The following is a 20,473-nucleotide window of genomic DNA, read 5'->3' as shown; positions in this document are numbered from 1 at the left end:
TTTTTAATATTTATTTTTTAGTTCTTGGCGGACACAACATCTTTGTTGGTATGTGGTGCTGAGGATCGAACCCGGGCCGCACGCATGCCAGGCGAGCGCGCTACCGCTTGAGCCACATCCCCAGCCCCGGCACAATATCTTTATTTCATTTTTATGTGAGGTGTGAACCCAATGCCTCATGTGTGCTAGGTGAGCATTCTATCACTGAGCCACAACCCAGCCCACATCCTTTTTGTTTTTTATTTTGATACCGGTCTCAGTAGGTTGCTGAGGGCCTCACCGAGTTTCTGAGGGCCCCACTAAATTGCTGAGCCTGACCTCCAATTTGTGAGTGGCTGGGATTACAGATGTCTGCCACCATGCTCTGCAACATTGTAACAACAGTCTAAGAAGTAGACAGAATCGAACTTTCGTATACCCATCATCAGCTTTACCAATTATTAACTAATGTCCAATTTTATTTCTTCTATACTCCCATCCACTCACCTTTCAACAGTCCTTAGCACTATACCACTTATTCTGGAAACATTTCAGTTTTCTTTTTTTGGTACTGGAGATTGAACTCTGGGATACTCAACCACATTTGGAGCCATATCCCAAGCCCTATTTTGTATTTTATTTAGAGACAGGGTCTTGCTGAATTGCTTAGCACTTTGCTTTTACTGAGGCTGGTTTTGAACTTGTGATCCTCCTGCCTCAGCCTCCCAAACTGCTGGGATTACAGGTGTGCACCACCATGCCTGGCAACATTTCAGTATTCTTTTTTTTTTTTGTGGTGCTGGGGATTGCACTCAGGGCCTTATGCATGTAAGGCAAACATTCTACCAACTGAGCTATATCCCTAGCCCAACATTTCAGTATTCTTAAAAAGATGAATCAGGGGCTGGGGTTATGGCTCATTGGTGGAACGCTTACCTAGTATGCGTAAGGCACTGGGTTTGATCCTCAGAACCACATAAATGTAAAATAAAGATATTGTGTCCACTTAAACCTTAAAAAAATAAATATTAAAAAAAAAGATGAGGGGGCTGGGGATGTGGCTCAAGCGGTAGCGCGCTCGTCTGGCATGCGTGCGGCCCAGGTTTGATCCTCAGCACCACATACAAACAAAGATGTTGTGTCCGCCGAGAACTAAAAAATAAATATTAAAAATTCTCTCTCTCTCTCTCTCTCTCCTCTCTCACTCTCTTAAAAAAAAAAAAAAAGATGAATCAATCTCTCTCTCTTTCCCATTTTCTCTTTCTTTTTTCCCCTTGGTCTAGGGATTGCACTGAAGGGTAATCTATCCAGCCTATATTTTATTTTGAAGCGGTGTCTTGCTAAGTTGCCCAGGCTTGCCTAGAACTTGTAACCCTCCTTCCTTAGCCTCCTAAATCACTGTGGTTATAGGCATGTGCAACTGTGCCTTTGTTTTCTTTTTAATGACCACATATCATACCTAAAAATATGTTACTAAATGTCCATTTTATGAAAGATAAAAATAAGATGAGCAGAACTATTCTGAACTAAAGATTACAGAGATGTGACGAACAAATGCAATATGTGATCCTTCTTTGAGTTAGATTAAAATAAATTCAGTTTATGCAGGGTGCGGCAGCGCATGCTTTTAATCCCAGCGGGTCAGGAGGCTGAGACAGGAGGATCACGAGTTCAAAGCCAGCCTCAGCAATGACAAGATGCCAAGCAATTCATTGAGACCCTGTCTCTAAATACAAAATAGGGATGGGGATGTAGGGGTTGAGTGCCCCTGAGTTCAACTCCCAATACCAAAAAATAATAAGAAGAAGAACAGTTTATAAAGGATATCATTATAACAATTGGAGAAATTTGAATATGGACTTATTTACATAATTATTAATTTTAAAAATTTTTCTGAGTATTTCCATACCACTTTCTGACAATTACATTATAGTTAATTAGGAAAATCAAATCCCCTTACTCTGAAAAGTTAACTGCCAGTCTGTTTAGTTTTAAATATTTTAGTGCCTGCGAATAATTCCAGTTGTCTAAGGAAAAAAAATACACATATACACACATAAGAAAAAATGAAGCAAATAAAGTAATGTATTAATAGATGGTTAACTAAGTGAAGGTTATTGGAGAGTTTATTATTTTTATAACTTTGTAAATTTGTCATTTTTTAAAGCTTGAGGGTAATGAATGAAAGAATTAACAATTTCTTTTTCTTTTTTTTTTTTTTTTAGTTGTTGATGGACCTTTATTTTATTCATTTACTTATATGCAATGCTGAGAATCAAACCCAGTGCCTCACACATATGAGGCAAGCGCTCTACCACTGAGCCACAACCCCAGCCCAGCAATTTCTTATTATCAAATATCTAGAGCTAGGCTCAGTGGTATACATCTATTGCCCAAGCTATGTGGGCTGAGGCAGGAAGATAACTTGAGCCCAAGAGTTTGAGAATAGTGTGGGCAACATGATGAAACCCTATCACAAAAGAAGGAAAAAAAGAAATCTACTTGATATTCAAAATTTTGTCTAAATTGTAGTATGGCTTTGTTTTAGTTGTTAGGTCATTAAGGTTTCTATTTCCTTATTTTTTCTTATAATTTTTTTTTCTTAGAGAGTGAGAGAGGAGAGAGAGAGAATTTTTAAATATTTATTTATTTATTTATTTTTAGTTCTCCACGGACACAACATCTTTGTTTGTATGTGGTGCTGAGGATCGAACCCGGGCCGCACGCATGCCAGGCGAGCGCGCTACCGCTTGAGCCACATCCCCAGCCCTTCTTATAATTTTTGTTGACAAAACTGAGTCACTTGTCCTGTAGTTTCTGACAGATTAAAGGTTTTTAATTTTTTTTTCCCCCTCCAGAACCTGGGTTTGAACCTATGGCCCCACGCATGCTTGACTTGGTGGCAAGCACTCTACCACTGAAATACATCCCCAGTCCTTTTTATTTTGAGCCAGGGTCTTGCTAAATTGCCTAAGCTGGGCTTGAACTTGTGATCCTCCTGCTTTAGCCTCCTGAGTAGCTGGGATTACAGAAGTGTGTCACTACACCCAGTTTCCCTGCCCGCTCTCTTTGGCAGAGTCTTGCTGTGTTGCCCTGGCTGGTCTCCAATTCTTGGGTTCAAGTGATCCTCCTATCTAAGCCTCCAGAGTAGCTGGGACTACAGGTGTGTGCCACTGCACCCTGCTTATTATGGAAAATTTTAAACTCATACAATATTAGAATAGTATAACGGAATCCTATGTACATATTCGTTTATACCTTCACTGCTCTTCTTCCTCTCATACAATTTTTTAAAAATATTTTTAATTGTAAATAGATACAATACCTTTATTTTTTTATGTGGTGCTGCAGATCGAACCCAGTGTCTCACATGTACTAGGCAGGCACTCCACTACTGAACTATAATCCCAGTCCCCCTCTCATATAATTTTGAAGCAAATCCCAGACTGTATATCATTTTTACATAAGTAATTCAGTTTGCTTCTAAAAGATAAGGGCAGGGTTGGGAATGTAGCTCAAAGGTAGAACATTTGCCTAGTGTGTGCAAAACCCTGGGTTTGATCACCAGCTCAGCAAATAATAATAACAACAACATCAGTAATAAAAATAAATAGAGGATAAGGGCTATTCTTAGCCATGTATAGTAATGCACACCTATAATTCCAGTTACTTGAGATGCTTAGGCAGGAGGATCACAAATTCAAGGTTAGCTAGAGCAACTTAGTGAGGCCCTGTCTCAAAAACAACAACAAAAGGTTCTGGGGATGTAGCTAAGTAGTAAAGCACTTCTATGTTCAATCTCCAATACCAGAATAAATAAATAATAAGGACTACTTTAACAAACATAATAATGATACTACATCTTTTTTTTTCTTTTTAGTCTTACTATTCCTTCTCCATTTTATTTTTTCTTCTTTGCAGTTTTTGTTGTTGAAGAAACTAGGTTTTAAACATTTGATCCTGTGTATTCTCTCTGTCTTTGAATTGTAAATTTACTACTTGAAATGAATGAATAACTTTTACTCTGAATTGCTACCCCTCCCCTGCCATTTCCTCTTTATCTTTCTTTTTGATGAGACAGGACCTGACTATGTTGCACAGGCTGGCCTCAAAAACCTGGGCCCAAGTGATCAGCCTCCCTAGTAGTTGGGACTACAGGTGTCTGCCACATGCTCAACATTTTTTCTTTTTGCAGATTAGGGATCAAATCCAGGGCCTTGATTATGTTAGCCGAGCATTATACCACTTAGCTATACCCCTAGCTCTCTATTTTAAAAAATGATACTAGGGATTGAACCCAGAGTCTCCTGTATGCTAGGCAAGCACTCCACCCCTGAGATAAACCTAAAGCCCTTTGTTGTGGTTTTGATGTGCTATTAAATTATCCTAGCTACTTGAGTGGGTGAGGTAGGAGGATCTCAGTCCAGTCTGGGCAAGACCCTATCTGGAAAATATAAATAAAATAAAATTTAAAATGGCTGGAGGTATAGCTTAGTGGTAAAATGACCCTGGGTTCAGTCTTCAGTACCACAAAAATAATAAAATAAATAAGCTAGAAAGCCTTTCTATTAAATAAATTTTTGACATACTTTTCAGAGAGGAAAAACAGAGAAGAATTTCTATTTTTCTTTGGAATATAAATGAACTCAAATTTCATAGTAATTTTTCTCTCAAGAAAATTAAATCAGCATTGCTATAAAATATGTCTTAAGGTACACATTATCTTTTTTTTTTGGTACTGAAGATTGAACCCAAAGGAACTCGACCACTGAGCCTCATCCCTAGCCCTATTTTGTATTTTATTTTGAGATAGGGTCTCACTGAGTTGCTTAGTGCCTTTTGCTGAGGCTGACTTTGAACTCGTGATCCTCCTGCCTCAGCCTCCAGAGCTGTTGGGACAGACCTGTGCTGCTGCGCCCGGCAAGATATGCATATTTTAAAGATTTACATATTTTATATTTATGTATCCATATATAAATTCTGAAAATAGATTTATCTGTTTATTTTTGTAGCCATTGGAAAAGAAGTTTGTTCGAGTTTCAGGAGAAGCCACTATTGGACATGTAGAAAAATTCCTCAGAAGAAAAATGGGTCTTGATCCAGCTTGTCAGGTACAGTGCATCATGTATGTAAAAGGACAGGTGAAGATGTGAGATTACCTTTACCCATATTGATGAAATAACTGTTTTGTTTTTTCTTGCTAGGATTTTGTGTAGTGGCTTTGTTTTATGATACTGTAGACATTGTAAATACCAATTGAATGTTGATACACAGTGATTCCCACCCCCAACTTTGATCACATTTGATTTTCTGTTCATTTCTTTTTGCCATCAATGACCATCTCTTAGTGTTAGAGGAAAGCTGAGGATATGAGAAATATTTAAGAACTTCTAGACTCTCAATTCTAGCTCTTTCTCATTTGGTAGTAAAGCAAAAGATTACTTATCATCCACTTTTCTTCAGAGAACATCCTTGCAAGTGTAGTGTAATAAGCAAGCTCAAAGTACCTGGAAAAGTGTCAGGGCATGGTGGTACATGTCTGTAATCCCAATAAGTCAGGAAGCTGAGACCCTAAGCAACTTGGTGAGACCCATCTCAAAAAATTTAAAGGGCTGGTGCTATATCTCAGTGGTTAAGCACCTCTGGGTTCAATCCCCAGTACTAAACAAACCCTAGAAAATTATAATATCTGTCTGTCTAAGGTAGACCTTATTAGTTTTGGTGGATTTTTTTTGTTTTTTGTTTTTTTTTACAGTGTTGGGAATTGAACCCAGGACCTTGTGCCTGCTAGGCAAGTACTCTACCACTGAGCTATATCCTAACCCTTCTTATTGGTTTCTTTTTGGGGGGAATTAGTGGGGATTGAACAGGAGTGCTTTACCACTAAGCTACATCTCCGGACCTTTTTTATTTTCAAACAAGGTCTAAGTTGCTTAGGGCCTTATTAAATTGCTAAGGTTGGCCTTGAACTTGTGTTCCTCCTGTCTCAGTCTTCCAAGTTGCTGGGATTATAGGCCTGCACTATCAGGCCTACCCTTCCCTGTTAGTTTATTTATTTATTTTCTTAGTTGTTGATAGATTTTTATTTTATTTATTTATACATAGTGCTAAGAATCGAACCCAGTGCCTCACACATACCAGGCAAGTGTGCTACCGCTGAGCCACAGTCCCAGTCCCCCTATTAGTTTTTTTTTAAGGATTACAAAATATCTCTTTTTGCTCTCCAGCCCCACCAAAAAGCAAAAAATAAACAAACAAAACCCCTCCTATTCTAGTTGTATAATATTTTCTTGTAAACTGTAAATCTCAAGCCTTACATATTATTGAACATTAAAGATACACATATGTATAGTTATGTGGTTCCAGTGAAAATGCACTGGAAATAGCACTGCTTTTTCATTAGTCAAATTTATAAGGAGTTTTTATAATTCTCCATATGTGTAAAATTTTATGGAATATTTCTTATCTAAAATATCCTGTTTGCTGTTTACTAAATTGGTAGTTATGTTAAAATGATGCTGAAATTTTGTTAATGTTTTTAGTACCATAGTACTAAAAATGTATATTAAATCAAATTAAAGTGATCTCTCTGAGCTTGACATATACTGGTTGATTCTCATGTACCATGAAAATTAGAGGGCTGGCGTTGTGGCTCAGTGGTAGAGCGCTTGCCTAGCACATGCAAGGCCCTGGGTTCGATCCTCAGCATCACTAAGAATAAATAAATAAATAAATATATATATAAAAAGAGAAAATTAGAAATAACGTATTACCTTGTAACCATGGCATAATTGAGGCTGTCCTTGGGCTTTGGGTTAGAGAGAGTTGTTTAAGGACTCCTGCACAAAGAATTGTGAGTGATCTTAAAAAACAGTCTAATGTTTCTAAAAGCATAAGTTAGAAGACTTGCTTCTGATCACATAGAATAAATGAGAAGTAATACTCAGGAGGGGTTCTCTCTAGGATTTAGATTATAAGTGCCACATGTGGTGATTTAAGAGATTTTGATTGGGGGCTGGGGATGTGGCTCAAGCGGTAGCGCGCTTGCCTGGCATGCATGCGGCCTGGGTTCGATCCTCAGCACCGCATACAAACAAAGATGTTGTGTCCGCTGAAAAACTAAAAAAATAAATAAATAAATATTTTTTTAAAAAAGAGATTTTGATTGTCAGGACTGTGGATGAAACTCAGTGGTTAGCATTTTCCTAGCATGTATGAGAAGCCCTGAGTTCAATCCCTAATTCTGGGAGAGAGAAAAAAAAAAACCCAGAAAATTGATTCCCAAAACTTAAAGTTGGTATCCCACCACCCATTTATTATTTTTTGACAAAATTATCTATATTTATTATATACATAATGTTTTAAAGTATGTATACTCTGTGGGATAGCTAAATCGAGCTAATTTGCATAGTATGCTTTTTTTTCTTCCCTTTTTTTAAGTAAGAATACTTATTATGTTGATATTCTCCCCTTCATTTCTTCATATGGTGTCTTGCAGAAAGTGATCTGATGTGCTCTTATTCTTCCATAGGTAGATATCATCTGTGGTGATCACTTGCTGGAGCAGTACCAGACTCTAAGGGAGATCCGACGTGCAATAGGTGATGCAGCAATGCAAGTAGGTCTCTGTTCTTCCTTAAAGTAACTAGCTGGGTGTGCTGGCACATGCTTATAGTCCCAGCTACTTGTCTGAAGCAGGAGGATCAGCTTCAGCAGCTTAGTGAGATCCTGTTTGAAAATAAAAAATAAAATAAAAAGGACTAGGCATGCAGAACAGTGGTAAAGTGTCTCTGGTTCAATCCCCAGTACCACAGAGTGAATGGATGAATAGATGAAATGACTTACATTATAGAAGACTCACTGATTGAATACTATCTAGTGTCTTTATAACAAAATACCTGAAGAAGATTAATTTACAAAGAAAAGAAGTTATTTGGCTTGTGATTCTGGTGGCCAAAAGGCCCAAACAGATAATGTTTGTGTCCTTGCCAGAGTCCCCTGGCTAAGAAGTAGAAAGGGATCTAGCAATGTTCATAAGGGGTACCTGTGCAAGAAGTGAGCTAAAATAGTTGAACTTGCTTTATAACAACCCATTCTTGAGGGAATTAATCCAGTCCTGTTAAAAGACCTGACCTCCTCCCTTGAGACTTCATTCATGTCCTAATCACCTTCCACTTTACATCTCTCTCTCTCTCCTTTTTTTTTTTTTTGTACTGGTGATCAAACCCACGGGCGCTTAAACCCTGAGCCACACTCCCAGTCCTTTTTTGTATTTTATTTAGAGGCAGGGTCTCTCTGAGTTGTTTAGGTCCTTGCTAAGCTGATGAGGCTGGCTTTGAACTCCTGATCCTCCTGCCTCAGCCCCTGGAGCCGCTGGGATTACAGGCATATGCCACACCCAGCAACTCTACTTCAGGTTTCCATCATCTTCACACTGCCACACTGGGGACCAAGTTTCCAGCACATGAACCTATAAAGAGAAATCATATCCAAACCATAGTGGATGGTTAAAACTGAGACCATTAATGGAGACATCTAAATAGAAAATATAAATATAGATATATTGACATGTTTATATTTATAAAAATATACTATATTTATAGAAATTAAAAATTTTAGACATCTAGATATAAACTTGAATAATTATTTCATAAAATATTATTTTATTGAAATAATTTTGAGATCTTCAAAGAGCTTGCAATCCACATTTCCATTTTATATCTGTGCATATCAATATACTGTTTTATAAAATGATGCTTTTCATTTATGAAACATAATAACTATGCAAAAATTAACATGTAAAATATAATTTGTATTCATATAAAAACTGTTAAGGATCTTTTTTTTGAGAGAGAGAGAGAGGGGGAGAGAGAATTTTTTAATATTTATTTTTCAGTTTTCGGCGGACACAGCATCTTTATTTTATTTGTATGTGATGCTGAGGATCGAACCCAGCGCCGCGCTTGAGCCACATCCCCAGTCCCTAAGGATCTATTTCTGTTATACAAATTCATTTGCTTTGATCAGTTACTAAGTCTAGAATAGATCTGATGGTTCAGAGACATTGTATGGGGTTATGCTTTATTTGACTTAGCTGTATTATTTGATATATATATTTTTTAATGTTTATTATTTTTAATGTATTTTTTTGTGGGGATTGAGTCCAGGGCATTGTACATTCTAGGCAAGCACTCTATCATTGAGCTTATCTCTAGGCTCCCTACTATTTTTTTTTTTTTTTTTTTTTTTTTTTTTTGGTACTGGGGGGTTGAACTCAGGGGCACTCAACCACTTAACCACATCCCCAGCCCTATTTTGTATTTTTAGAGACAGGGTCTCACTGAGTGCTTAGCGCCTCACTTTTGCTGAGGCTGGTTTTGAACCCGCAATCCTCCTGCTTCAGCTTCCCAAGCCGCTGAAATTATAGGTGTGTACCACCACACCAGACTCTCTAGCCTTTTAAATTTTATTTTGAGATATGCTAGCTTTTTTTTTTTTTAAATACCTTTATTTTGTTTCTTTATTTATTTTTATGTAGTGTTGAGGATCGAACCCAGGGCCTCACGCATGCTAGGCAAGCGCTCTACTACCGAGCCACAACCCCAGCCCGCCATGCTAGCTTTGAACTTGTGATCCTTCTGCCTCAGCCTTCTGAGTCACTGAGATTACCGGTTTTTCCACTGCACCCATTGAGACAAGCTAATTTTTTTTAAAAAATTTGTTTATTTTGAGTTTAAATTTCTTCATTGGGTTCTGAGGATGTAACTCTGCAGCCGAGCACTTATCTAGCATGCTTAAGGCCCTGGGCTTCACTCCCAGCAACAATAAGAAGAACAACAAAATTTTTTCAAGCAGTCATCATCTGCTCTTTGGTTTACTGTTGACTGGCCTTTGTCATTCCCTATAGACTCAATATGCCTAACTTAAATATTCATTTATGTTACTTTCCTGGTCCTCATGGGGCATTTGAATTTGTGAACCCCCTTTTAGAATTCTGATAATTTTTGCTGGAGTTGCCAGGAACAGAAGCCAGATCACAGAGTAGTGGGTAAGAAATTAGGAAGGGGAGCCATGGAAAATCTTAGTGAAGAAGAAAAAGTTAGGGAGAAATAAGGATTGCCAATTCAAGTGATATGTGCCACCACTCCTTTTTGTTACTCAGAGAAGTCCTTATTACATTTCCCAATGAGTCTTTCCTTTTAGCTAGTTTTTCAGTCCATAGGAAAATAGAAATAGTACCTTATAAAGGTGAGTTACTTACTGAATACAGGCTTGGTGAGAGTACAAAGAATTAAGACCTGATATCCAGAAGGGAAACAGAGACTCACCAAAAAAGCTGATAAAAAGACTTGGAGGGCTGGGGATGTGTCTCAAGTGGTAACATGCTTGCCTGGCATGTGCAGGGTGCTGGGTTCGATCCTCAGCACCACATAAAAAAATAAAATAAAAGATGTTGTGTCCACTGAAAACTAAAACATAAATATTAAAAAATTCTCTCTCTCTTAAAAAAAAAAAGACTTGGAAACAGAGCATCTAGAATCATTTAGTATAAAGTTAAGTTGCCCAACATCCCTAAGGACAATCTTCAAGGGAGGATGTAAACTATATGATTAATTTTAGGCTTCCATTAAATGGGTAAGAGTTACAAAGTTACATTACTTACAATAGTAGTGAACTATACGTAAGTGGAAATGAACGTTTCTTTTTTTAAATAGTACTGGGAGTTGAACCAAGTGCACCCTACCACTGAGCTACATCCCCAGTCCATTTTTTATTTTTATTTTGAGACAGGGTCTCTCTAAATTGCTGAGGCTGGCTTTAAACTTGGATTCTCCCACCTCTACCTCATCAGTTGCCATAATTTCAGGCATAAGCCACTGTGCCCAGCTAAACGTTTCATTTCTTAAATAGATCCATGATACTTTAAGAAGAAGAAAAGATAAATCTTTTTTATTCATCTTTGGATAATTGTTTGTCATAAGCAACCTTGCCTGCTGGGCCCCAAGGCATGTCTATAATCCCAATGACTAGGGATGCTGAGGTGGGAGAATCACAAGTTTGAGGCCAGTCTCAGCAACTTAATGAGATCCTGTTTTAAAAAAAAAAATTAAAAGAACTGGGCATGTAGCTCAGCAGTAAAGCATCCTGGGTTCTCAGTACCCCAAATAAATAAATCAGCTTTGATATGGTCATTTGCATAACCAGTTTTCAAAAAACTGCAAAATAGTCTTTTTCTCTCCTTCCCCTTTTCAGGATGGTCTGCTTGTCCTTCATTATGGTCTTGTGGTTTCTCCTCTGAAAATAACTTGAAGATGCTAGGCATATTATGAGGAAGGAAGCAAACAAAGTAAGGAAATTTCTACAGGACTGTATTTCACCAAAGATTTCCACAAAACATGTAATCACTACCACGTTGTGCTGTTCAAGACATACCTTATCTATTTTCAGCGCCAAGAATCCTAGGTACAATTGGAACAAAGGAATGCACCTGTTTCACTAGAGACTATATGTAAAAAGCACTAGAGCTCAGGGGAATTTTTCCAAAACAGCATATTTTAAAATTCCATATACTTTGATGTTGATTTTTGCTTCCCATCTTTGAGGTAAAGTGATCACTGTTTTCTCCTTTGTTGAGCCATATCCCTTTAAAGTTGGCAGTAAGGATTCTGTTCTGTGGAACAGCATCAGTTGGACAGTCATCCTTTTGGGAAAAAGAGGTATGCTTTTGAATGGGAGATTCAAAGCCAGTCTTTGTTAAACCACAGGGTATACTCTCAAAAGACCAAAACTACTGGCTGCTTTTGTATTTGCCATCATATTTTAAACTTGTAGAGTCCCCCCCCCCACTTAAACCAGCAATACTACTAAAGAAATGTTTGTTCATAAAATGGATGAATTATCATTATCTGTGTGAAGACACTGTGTCATAAGCCTTCAGTGTAACAAGACTTCTTAACATATCTTACAATAAGAGGTGCTTATTTGTGATGACATATTTAATTTTATTTGCATACAAAGTATGATTTGTCGATAACTTGTAATGGCACTCCTTCTGAAAGTAATAATAAAACATTTCAGGTGAATTTCAGAAGTTTACAGAATACTTTTTGTTTCCTCAGCAAGTCAGCTTAATATTCATTTTCCCCTTATTTTGTGACTGGGATAAAGAATAAGAATGTTTTAAAGCTGCTTACTTTTATGCAGACTTCAATTTTGAACATTATTTTGCTTAAAATTAGCCTCCTGATTCTTTCTAAATGAAATATTTTGTAGACTATTTCACAGCAAAATTTCCAAATCTGTATAAAACTTTAAAAATTGGACAAGGATTGGCAATTGTTTTGTAAAGAATCTGTGAATTGTGTATATATCTCTTCTAACATTTAATAAAAATTTATTTTAGCTTACTTTGAAATGTGTTTACTATGGATTTTTAAAAAATAACCAAAACCCTTTAAGATGGACAAGGTGTGTGAATTAAAGTGCCATAAAATAGATATTTAATAAACATGTACATTCATAGTATAGATGTTTTATTAGAAAATGGACAAAGTAGCAACTATAGAATTTATTGCTTCTTAAATATCTCTTGCACAGATTACTTAATATTTTAATTTTTATCTCATGTTAACATATGTATGTCAGGATCCCTAAGGCTACATTTGTGTTCAGTAATGCACTAGAAGGACTCACAAGACCCAGAAAAGCTGATATATTCATGGTTATTGTTTATTAAAGCAAAAGGATACAGATTAAGACCAGCAAAGGGAATAGGCAAATGGGTGGAATCGAGGAAAACCAGGCACAAGTTCACAGGTGTCTTCTCCCAAGGAGTTGCAAGGATAATGCTTAATTCTAAAGAATTAAGCAATTTTCTATGGTATGTAAAGTGTCACCAACCAGAGAAGTTCACTCAAGACCTACTGTTCTGTGTAGTATTTTGTTTTGTTTTTGTTTTGTTTGGGTCAGTTATCGAGTCATATGGTGCCTGTGTGATTGATCAACATTCAGACCCCAGAACCTTCCCTGAAGTCAAACTGATAAAGCATAGTACAGGGCTCCAGGTCTACAAAATAGGCATTCACCATAAATCGGATTTTTAGCATAAACTGTCTCCTGTGGCCAATTGGCATCTGGGGTACACAGTGATAATCAAAGCCTGCTGAGTTAACCCTTTATTGTGCAATATCACATGTCAGAAGTCCAGATTTAGGAACCAGGATATAGTATGGTGGCACACACCTATAGTCCCAGCTACACAGAAACAGACTCAAGAGGATCATTTGAGCCCAGGAGTTAAAGATGAGTCTAGGCAACATAGTGAGGCCCTCAGACTCCTGTCAAGAAGTTTCAAGCAGGTGGTGATCTGATGTTCACTTTTTTTTTCTTTCATAGACCATGACTTAAGTGTAGTTTCTCATTTTTTATCCTTTTTCAATATAATGTTGTGTATATGAGTTTGATATTGGCCTCTCTTCAAAACTGAGCTAATAAAATCTAAATTGTATTACTTACAGAGATTAATAGTCTTCTCACAAATGAAATGCCATATTGTCCTTCTGAAAGCCTGCCAAGTATTTACTTAACATGGAATGGATATTGTGGCTTTATCTTGACTACATTTTGATTTTGTTTTGATGGTGTCTATGGTCTTCCAAGGATTCTTTGTGTGATGTTGTTTTCACTGAAATGAGAAGATTTTCTGCCTCTTCTAATGTTTCTCAAGAAACATTTTCCCAAGTGAAAAATCAGTTAAATAATATTTCAAATTAGAAGATGATGAAGACAAAGATTGCCAGGAACATATTTCCCCATCCCCCAAATAAAGACATAAAGGCCATATTTGCTAACTATGTGATCTTGAATGTGTTATGTAATTTCTCTAAATTTAAAGGGGCACCTAATTCAGAAGATTGTTATAAGAACTAAGTGAATATGTAAAAACTCAGAATAGTACTTGGCAGAGTCTATCAAGTTCAAATATGATCTAAGGGGCTGGGGTTGTAGCTCAGCATTAGAGTTCTCGCCTAGCATGTGCGAAGCCCTGGGTTCGATCCTCAGTACCACATATAAATAAATAAAATAAAGATATTGTGTCCAACTACAACTAAAAAATAAATATTTTTAAAAAATATGACCTAAGATTACTTTGTTCTTAGTTCCTATCTATTGAATAAGGTGATCCATTAATATTATAAGACTGATCCATTAATATTACAAGATCTATTTTTCCTTCTTACATATCTTCTTCAAATACTAGCATTTCTCAATAAGCAGGAGGTGATTAATATTTGTGTGATGATTAACATCTCAGGGACTCAGATTGGACCTAGCTTCTGCTTTCACCCTAATTCTAATCTAGACTCTTTTGTTTGTACTTTAGACTAGTTTATTCTGTGGACAGACAGTTTTACACGCCAGAAATTTCCTTTTATTGAGCTAAAGTCTGTTTTAGTAAAGGATTGTTTTGTTCTAAAGGACAACAGGAGTTTATTATGTCATGTATGAATTCTTATGCCAGGAAATCAAAGGTGGAGATCATACCTCTCCTTTACTCATAATAATGGCATAGTAGATGAATCTGAGTTTAATTTGTTTTAATAAACACCTCTGGTGGTATGTGCCTGTAGAACCTGTACTCCCAGCTACTTGGGAGGCTGAGGCAGAAGGTTTGCTTGAGCTCAGGAGTTTGGGGCAGCCTGGGCAATATAGTGAGTCTCCATCACTTTAAAAAAAAAAAAAAAAAAAGGACATAGTGGTGTATGCTTATAATTCCATCAATTTGGGAAACTGAGGCAGGAAGGTCACAAGTTCAAGGTCATCCTTAGCAATTTAGTGAGACCCTATCTCAAAAAATCTAAAGGACTGGGGACACAGCTTGGTTGTAAAGCACACCTGGGTTCAATCTCCAGTACCCCAAACAAACAAATGAAAATAGCACTCATGGGGGCTGGGGTTGTGTCTTGGTAGAGTGCTTGCCTAGCATGTGTGAGGGGTTCAATTCTCAGCACCACAAATAAGCAAATAAATAAAGATCCAACAATAGCTAATAAAAATACTTTTAAAAACAGCATTCATAAGAAATGATGCTTTTTTGCATTGTACAATAATCAACAATGTACCAGAACCCACTATTAATTGTATTCCAAAACTTCAAACCTTATATAAATGATTTTCTTACACTCCACTGAGCATTTTATAAGTCCTAAGAGCCTGTGATAGAGGTAGAATGAAATGTTTCAGACACTGAACAGAGACCACTTGCCTCATCAGGGAAGAGAGTAACCATCTGGTATCTATAGTGATGAATCAATGAGAAACTGAGCCTAGAGAGTCCTCCATGATCAATCTTCATTTTTCTTGGTAGCCTGAGCTACAAAGAACCACTGAGGCGTTGCAGCAACATAAATCTAAAAATCTGCAGTGTGACTCACTCTGTTTTATTATAACCCCACTGAGTGTATGTGAGTGTGTGTGTGTGTGTGTGTTGTAAGAAAGAATTTATAAATCTTAGCTGGTCCCCACTCAAACCTAGTAAGCTTGTGAAATCATAAAACATGGGGGCAATCAAATCATCATCTAGGAGATCAATAGAAGAGGAGAGGAGCCCTTTGATCTGTTTAGTAATCATTCCTTTAAGGGATGCAGCTGGGCATGGTAATGTAATAAAAACAGTTCTTTGTTCAGCTGGATTCAGAAGCATATATGAGTCTCCATTTGCAAATGGCATATCCATGTGAGAGATTTGTAAGTTGCAAAATGCACGATGATATCAATCTAACCTGTGCATTAAATTGGGAAATGTTGCAAAGTCAGTATTGTATATTCTGTAAAGAAAAACCATTTACATGTGAACTCCTTACAAAGGTCTCCTCTCTCAGTTATTTCCATTTTACCTTACTGTGCATTTTTGGGTGCACCAATTTATTTGATTTTAAGGGAAAAAATGTATTCTTGCAATTTAGATGTTTTTCAAGACCTTGGAGATGTCTGCTAACATAATAATAAAAATAACACCTGGGAGTAGTGATAAGTGCTCCTAAGTTAGCAACATTTCTAGCTGTTTTGTTTCTTCTTCTTTTACATCCAGGGTGACTTCTGACTTTTTCTGCAGGATCTGTTTTGAAATCAATACTCTGATTAGATCTGGCTTATGTTTCCAAAAGGGACTCCTCCTTATTAGGATGGACGCAGGTGGCTGTACACAATGGTCTCAGCTGGAGAAGGAGCTGTAGACTTCTAAGACATTTTTCTTATTCCATAAATTCCCTACCAGTGGATTTTTCAAATTGAGGTAAGGTTTACATCACATAAAAATCAATCATTTTAAAGTAAATCATTCTATGTCAGTTACATGTCCTCTAATTTCAAAAGATTTCCCTCATTCCAAAGTAAAACCCAAACTCATGGACTACTCACTCCCCATTGTTCTCTCTTCATTCCTGGGAATCACCAATCTGATTTTTTGTGTTCCAGTGTATTTTTATGGTATTTACTCATTTATTTATTTGGTACCAGGTATTGAATCCAGGGGTCCTTTACTCTGATCCACATTCCCAGCCCTTTTTATTTATTTATTTATTTTTTAAAAACAATTTTTTTTAGTTGCAGATGGACCCAATGCCTTTATTTTATTTTTACATGGTGCTGAGGATCAAACCCAGTGCCTTCCACATACTAGGCGAGCGCTCTACCTCTGAGCCCAACCCCAGCCCCACCTTTTTTATTATTTTATTTTATTTTTTTAATATTTATTTTTTAGTTGTAGTTGGACACAATACCTTTATTTTGTTTACTTATTTTATGCGGTGCTGAGAATCAAACCCAGGGCCTTACATGATAGTGCACTACCGCTGAGCCACAACCCCAGCCCCAGTCCTTTTTATTTTGAAACAGGGTATTGTTATGTTGTTAAGCCTGGCCTCAAACTTGCAATCCTCCCACCTCACCCTCCCAAATCGCTTGGATTACAGGCATGTGCCACCGTGCCCAGCTCTAGTGGATTTATCCCCTTTGGTACCAGGGATGGAACCCAAGGGCTTTTAACCACCGAGCCATATCCCCAGCCTTTTTCTTTTCTTTCTTTTTCTTTCTTTCTTGGTCTCACTGAGTTGCTTAGAGACTCACTAAATTGCTGAGGCTGGCCTTGAACTTTCAATCCTTCTGTCTTAGCCTCCCAAGTTGCTAGATTGTAGGCATATACTCCAGTGGATTTTAAAATACATTTGATTACAGGCATATGCCACCGTGCCCAGCTCTAGCAGATTTATCCCCTTTGGTACCAGGGATGGAACCCAAGGGCTTTTAACCACCGAGCCATATTCCCAGCCCTTTTCTTTTCTTTTTTTTTTTTTTCTTTTTCTTTCTTTCTTGGTCTCACTGAGTTGCTTAGAGACTCACTAAATTGCTGAGGGTGGCTTTGAACTTTCAATCCTGTCTTAGCCTCCCAGGTTGCTAGATTGCAGGCATATACTCCAGTGGATTTTAAAATACATTTTTAAATGGTTTCATGTTTGCCTTTAGAGCCATGAATGGTGGTACTGGGCCTTCCTGTTTGAGTTCACAGGCAATTTCTAGAAGTTCATTTTCATGACTATTTGTAACTTGAGAGCTAAATTTGGACTCTACCTTCCAGATAATTGCTCAAATCTTGTCCCTATTCCTCCCTTTAACCAATATAGTAAGATAAATTCTAAATAAAGGACTTACTTTCCTTTGAAGTGTCCTTTCTGTAATACTTCATTTCCCGACTTTTGGGTTGGAACCTATAGAATACTTTTGCAAAATTGTAAGAAGTCCCCTTCCTTATTTTATAATTTTTTTTTTTTAGAGAGAGAGAATTTTTTTTAATATTTATTTTTTAGTTATCAGCGGGCACAACATCTTTGTTTGTATGTGGTGCTGAAGATAGAACCCCTACCAACTCTAATAGGTAACAGGAACTGAGGTGACTCATGGTTGGATGGGCCCAGAGCCTAATTTTGAGCATCTCCTACCTCATTGCTATGTAGAAGGGCAGTAGCTGAGGAAGTTTGCACTGTAGCAGATTGCCTATGGAACTTGGTATTGCCAAGCATTTTCTGGGCAGCATAAGCTTAAATGAGATAAAGATGAAAAGAAAGGTCTTCTGGTAATAAAGATAAAAAGAAAAATTTCTACTCCCTTATGTGGGCACTTTGTTTTATGTAGAGAAAAAATATCAGAAAGAAAAGCAAGCACTATAATCAGATGACCAAGGTCCAAATCCCAGCTCTGCTGCTTACTGTGTGACATCAAACAGGGGCCTTAACCTTGGCATTCTGATGTTCATTTGTAAAATAAACATACACATACTACACTTAAAAAGTAGGTATGTAGTTTAGATAATTATGTTTATTGCCTAGGACTATGTCTGAATAAGAAAATGCTGAATAAATTTTAGCTATTTCTAACACATCTAAGTCTCAGGATACAGAGGATCTCATCTAATGAATCTGAATCATCTTGAGGATCATTTATTTACAAGTAGGCTTCCCACTCACTCTTGGACTCACTTTGTTCTGTTGTCAATAACAGTTGATATCTTCCCTTCCCCTCCCCTCTCTGCCTTATGATTTTAAACATTTTTCACGTTACCTATAGTTCTCCTTAATTATTTATCAAATCTGTAAAACACTCATTATTATTAAGGTCTTTCATAAATGAGTTCATGGCAATCAAAGACTCACTGAATGACGCAAATTAGGGCCAGCCTCCCTCTGAACCAAAATAGTGCTTCTCTCTGTACAATAGAAACCACAGAACACAAATTGTGTTGGTGGGATTCATGTGATTTTTTAAATTTATTATTTTACTAATGTCTTACAGCAATTGTGAGGAATAAAGATAGGGATAGGAAGAAAAGTGTCTTTTGAGTTCCTTGAACTATTGAAGCATGTGCTAGAATAAGGAAGTTCAGTAAACGCATCATGTCCTTTTCACCACAGAGCTCATAATGGAGCTGTGGAACAGGGACAGGGGCAGCTGTAGCTTTGTGGAAGTAAGCGCTGACAGAGTCCTGCATCAAACTTGGCACATGTGGCAGACAGGGCAATGCGGATGCTACACAATCAGGCGGATGAAAAACTGACCCTCCAGACTACAGTCCAGGAAGTGAGAAGTGGTGTGCACACCCCTCTGGGGTCTGAGTGTCTCTGCCTTTCCAGCAGGGAAGGGACACCTGCCAACCATGCAGCAGTGAGGCAACTGTAGGGGAAGACTCTTAGAAAAAAGAGAATGATTTCTTTTTTATGTTTGCTGGTGATGCTGATTGACCAGAAGTGAGATTGTTATTGTTTTTTAACTTTTGGGCAATAGCATTGTGTCCTGGTGATAAAATATCCTCTACTTAGCATTCTTAAAAGTCATAGGAGAGTAAAAGCAAGGCCTCTTTAGGACCTAGACTAGTGAGAAGGGGATCACATGGATTCTAAGGATAAGGGCACAAAAAAGCTAGTTCTATACCACACAGTCTGACACAGATAAGATCTTGGTTTTTTCCATTCTTAGAATACCCACCTCTTCTAACATCCTACTACATCTAAGGTCAGCTTATCACAGCTTGGGAAAACTATTACTGTACTTCTAACGTTAAGGTGAAAGATACATTCTTAATAAAGTGGTTTTTTTCCCCCTAATTAAATGGATTTGAATAAGTTCAAAGTCTAACATCTAGAGATTATTTCCATTATTTTGCTTGTTGGGGGGAACCATTAAAATTCATCACTGCCTTTTTTTTTTTAACCTACAGAAAGTACATGAAATGGGCAAGGGTAAGTTATTACACAAATCACAGAAATGGTTGACATGCATCTAATTTTATCCATTGAGCAAAAGAGACCTAAAGGGGTAAGTTCTTTTGAGAAAAACCTAAATGTATTCAAAAGGGAAACATACTACACTAGACATTTTTTTTTTCTTTTCTTTTTTTTCATGGATGGAAGAAAAGGATATGTGGAACTGAAGGGAGTAGGGAAGAAAGTGTCCATTAAATACCTATCATTTGTGACTTAGTTCTATCAGAGTGGAATTGGGTATGGACCATTGGTTTATGCAGTGATGTGCACCACCATTTGGCAGTGATCTTATGTTTTAGGAACCTAGAGTAAGATTATATAGCTGGGTACTGGCTTACTGGCTGGGTATAGTAAATATATATGGGGTTTGCTTTCAGCTCACAGATTTAGCACCTTAGTTTGTACTTCCTCTGCACCTGAATCATCTATCACTGTGAAGCCTGAGCTCTAGGTGAGAAAGCTGTATTCTTAGATAATTCCTTGTGATTGCTCCAGGACTGCAGTTTACTCCAATCTAAGGGCTAGTTTTCCTATTAGAGAAAGTATTCAACACTAAATAGGATTGAAGCCTTGAAGACATTATGTAGTGGTGACAGGAGTTACGGTTCAGGTATACGCTGTTTAATAAGTCAAATGGATATTATTCCCTCTTAAGCATTAACTTTTTTTAAGCAACAGAA

At 37.3% G+C, this 20,473-nt stretch overlaps 1 protein-coding gene across 2 annotated transcripts in view; it reads left to right on the top strand.

Moving 5' to 3' along the window:
• Positions 1–12,387, top strand: part of PCGF6 (polycomb group ring finger 6) — a 28,984-nt gene extending 16,597 nt beyond the window's left edge. For both annotated transcript variants that reach the window (XM_081267403.1, XM_081267404.1), the window contains exons 8-10: positions 4,992–5,090; positions 7,511–7,597; positions 11,233–12,387. In XM_081267403.1, coding sequence (XP_081123529.1) covers positions 4,992–5,090; positions 7,511–7,597; positions 11,233–11,289 — 243 coding nt within the window. In that variant the 3' untranslated portion in view covers positions 11,290–12,387. The remainder of the gene's footprint in view (positions 1–4,991; positions 5,091–7,510; positions 7,598–11,232) is intronic.
• Positions 12,388–20,473: the final 8,086 nt, after the last annotated feature.

Source organism: Spermophilus citellus, assembly GCF_964194105.1.
Source record: "Spermophilus citellus genome assembly, chromosome: 15".
Taxonomy (NCBI): domain Eukaryota; kingdom Metazoa; phylum Chordata; class Mammalia; order Rodentia; family Sciuridae; genus Spermophilus; species Spermophilus citellus.
Note: the sequence above shows the minus strand (reverse complement) of the source record. Positions and strands in the feature narration are given on the sequence as shown.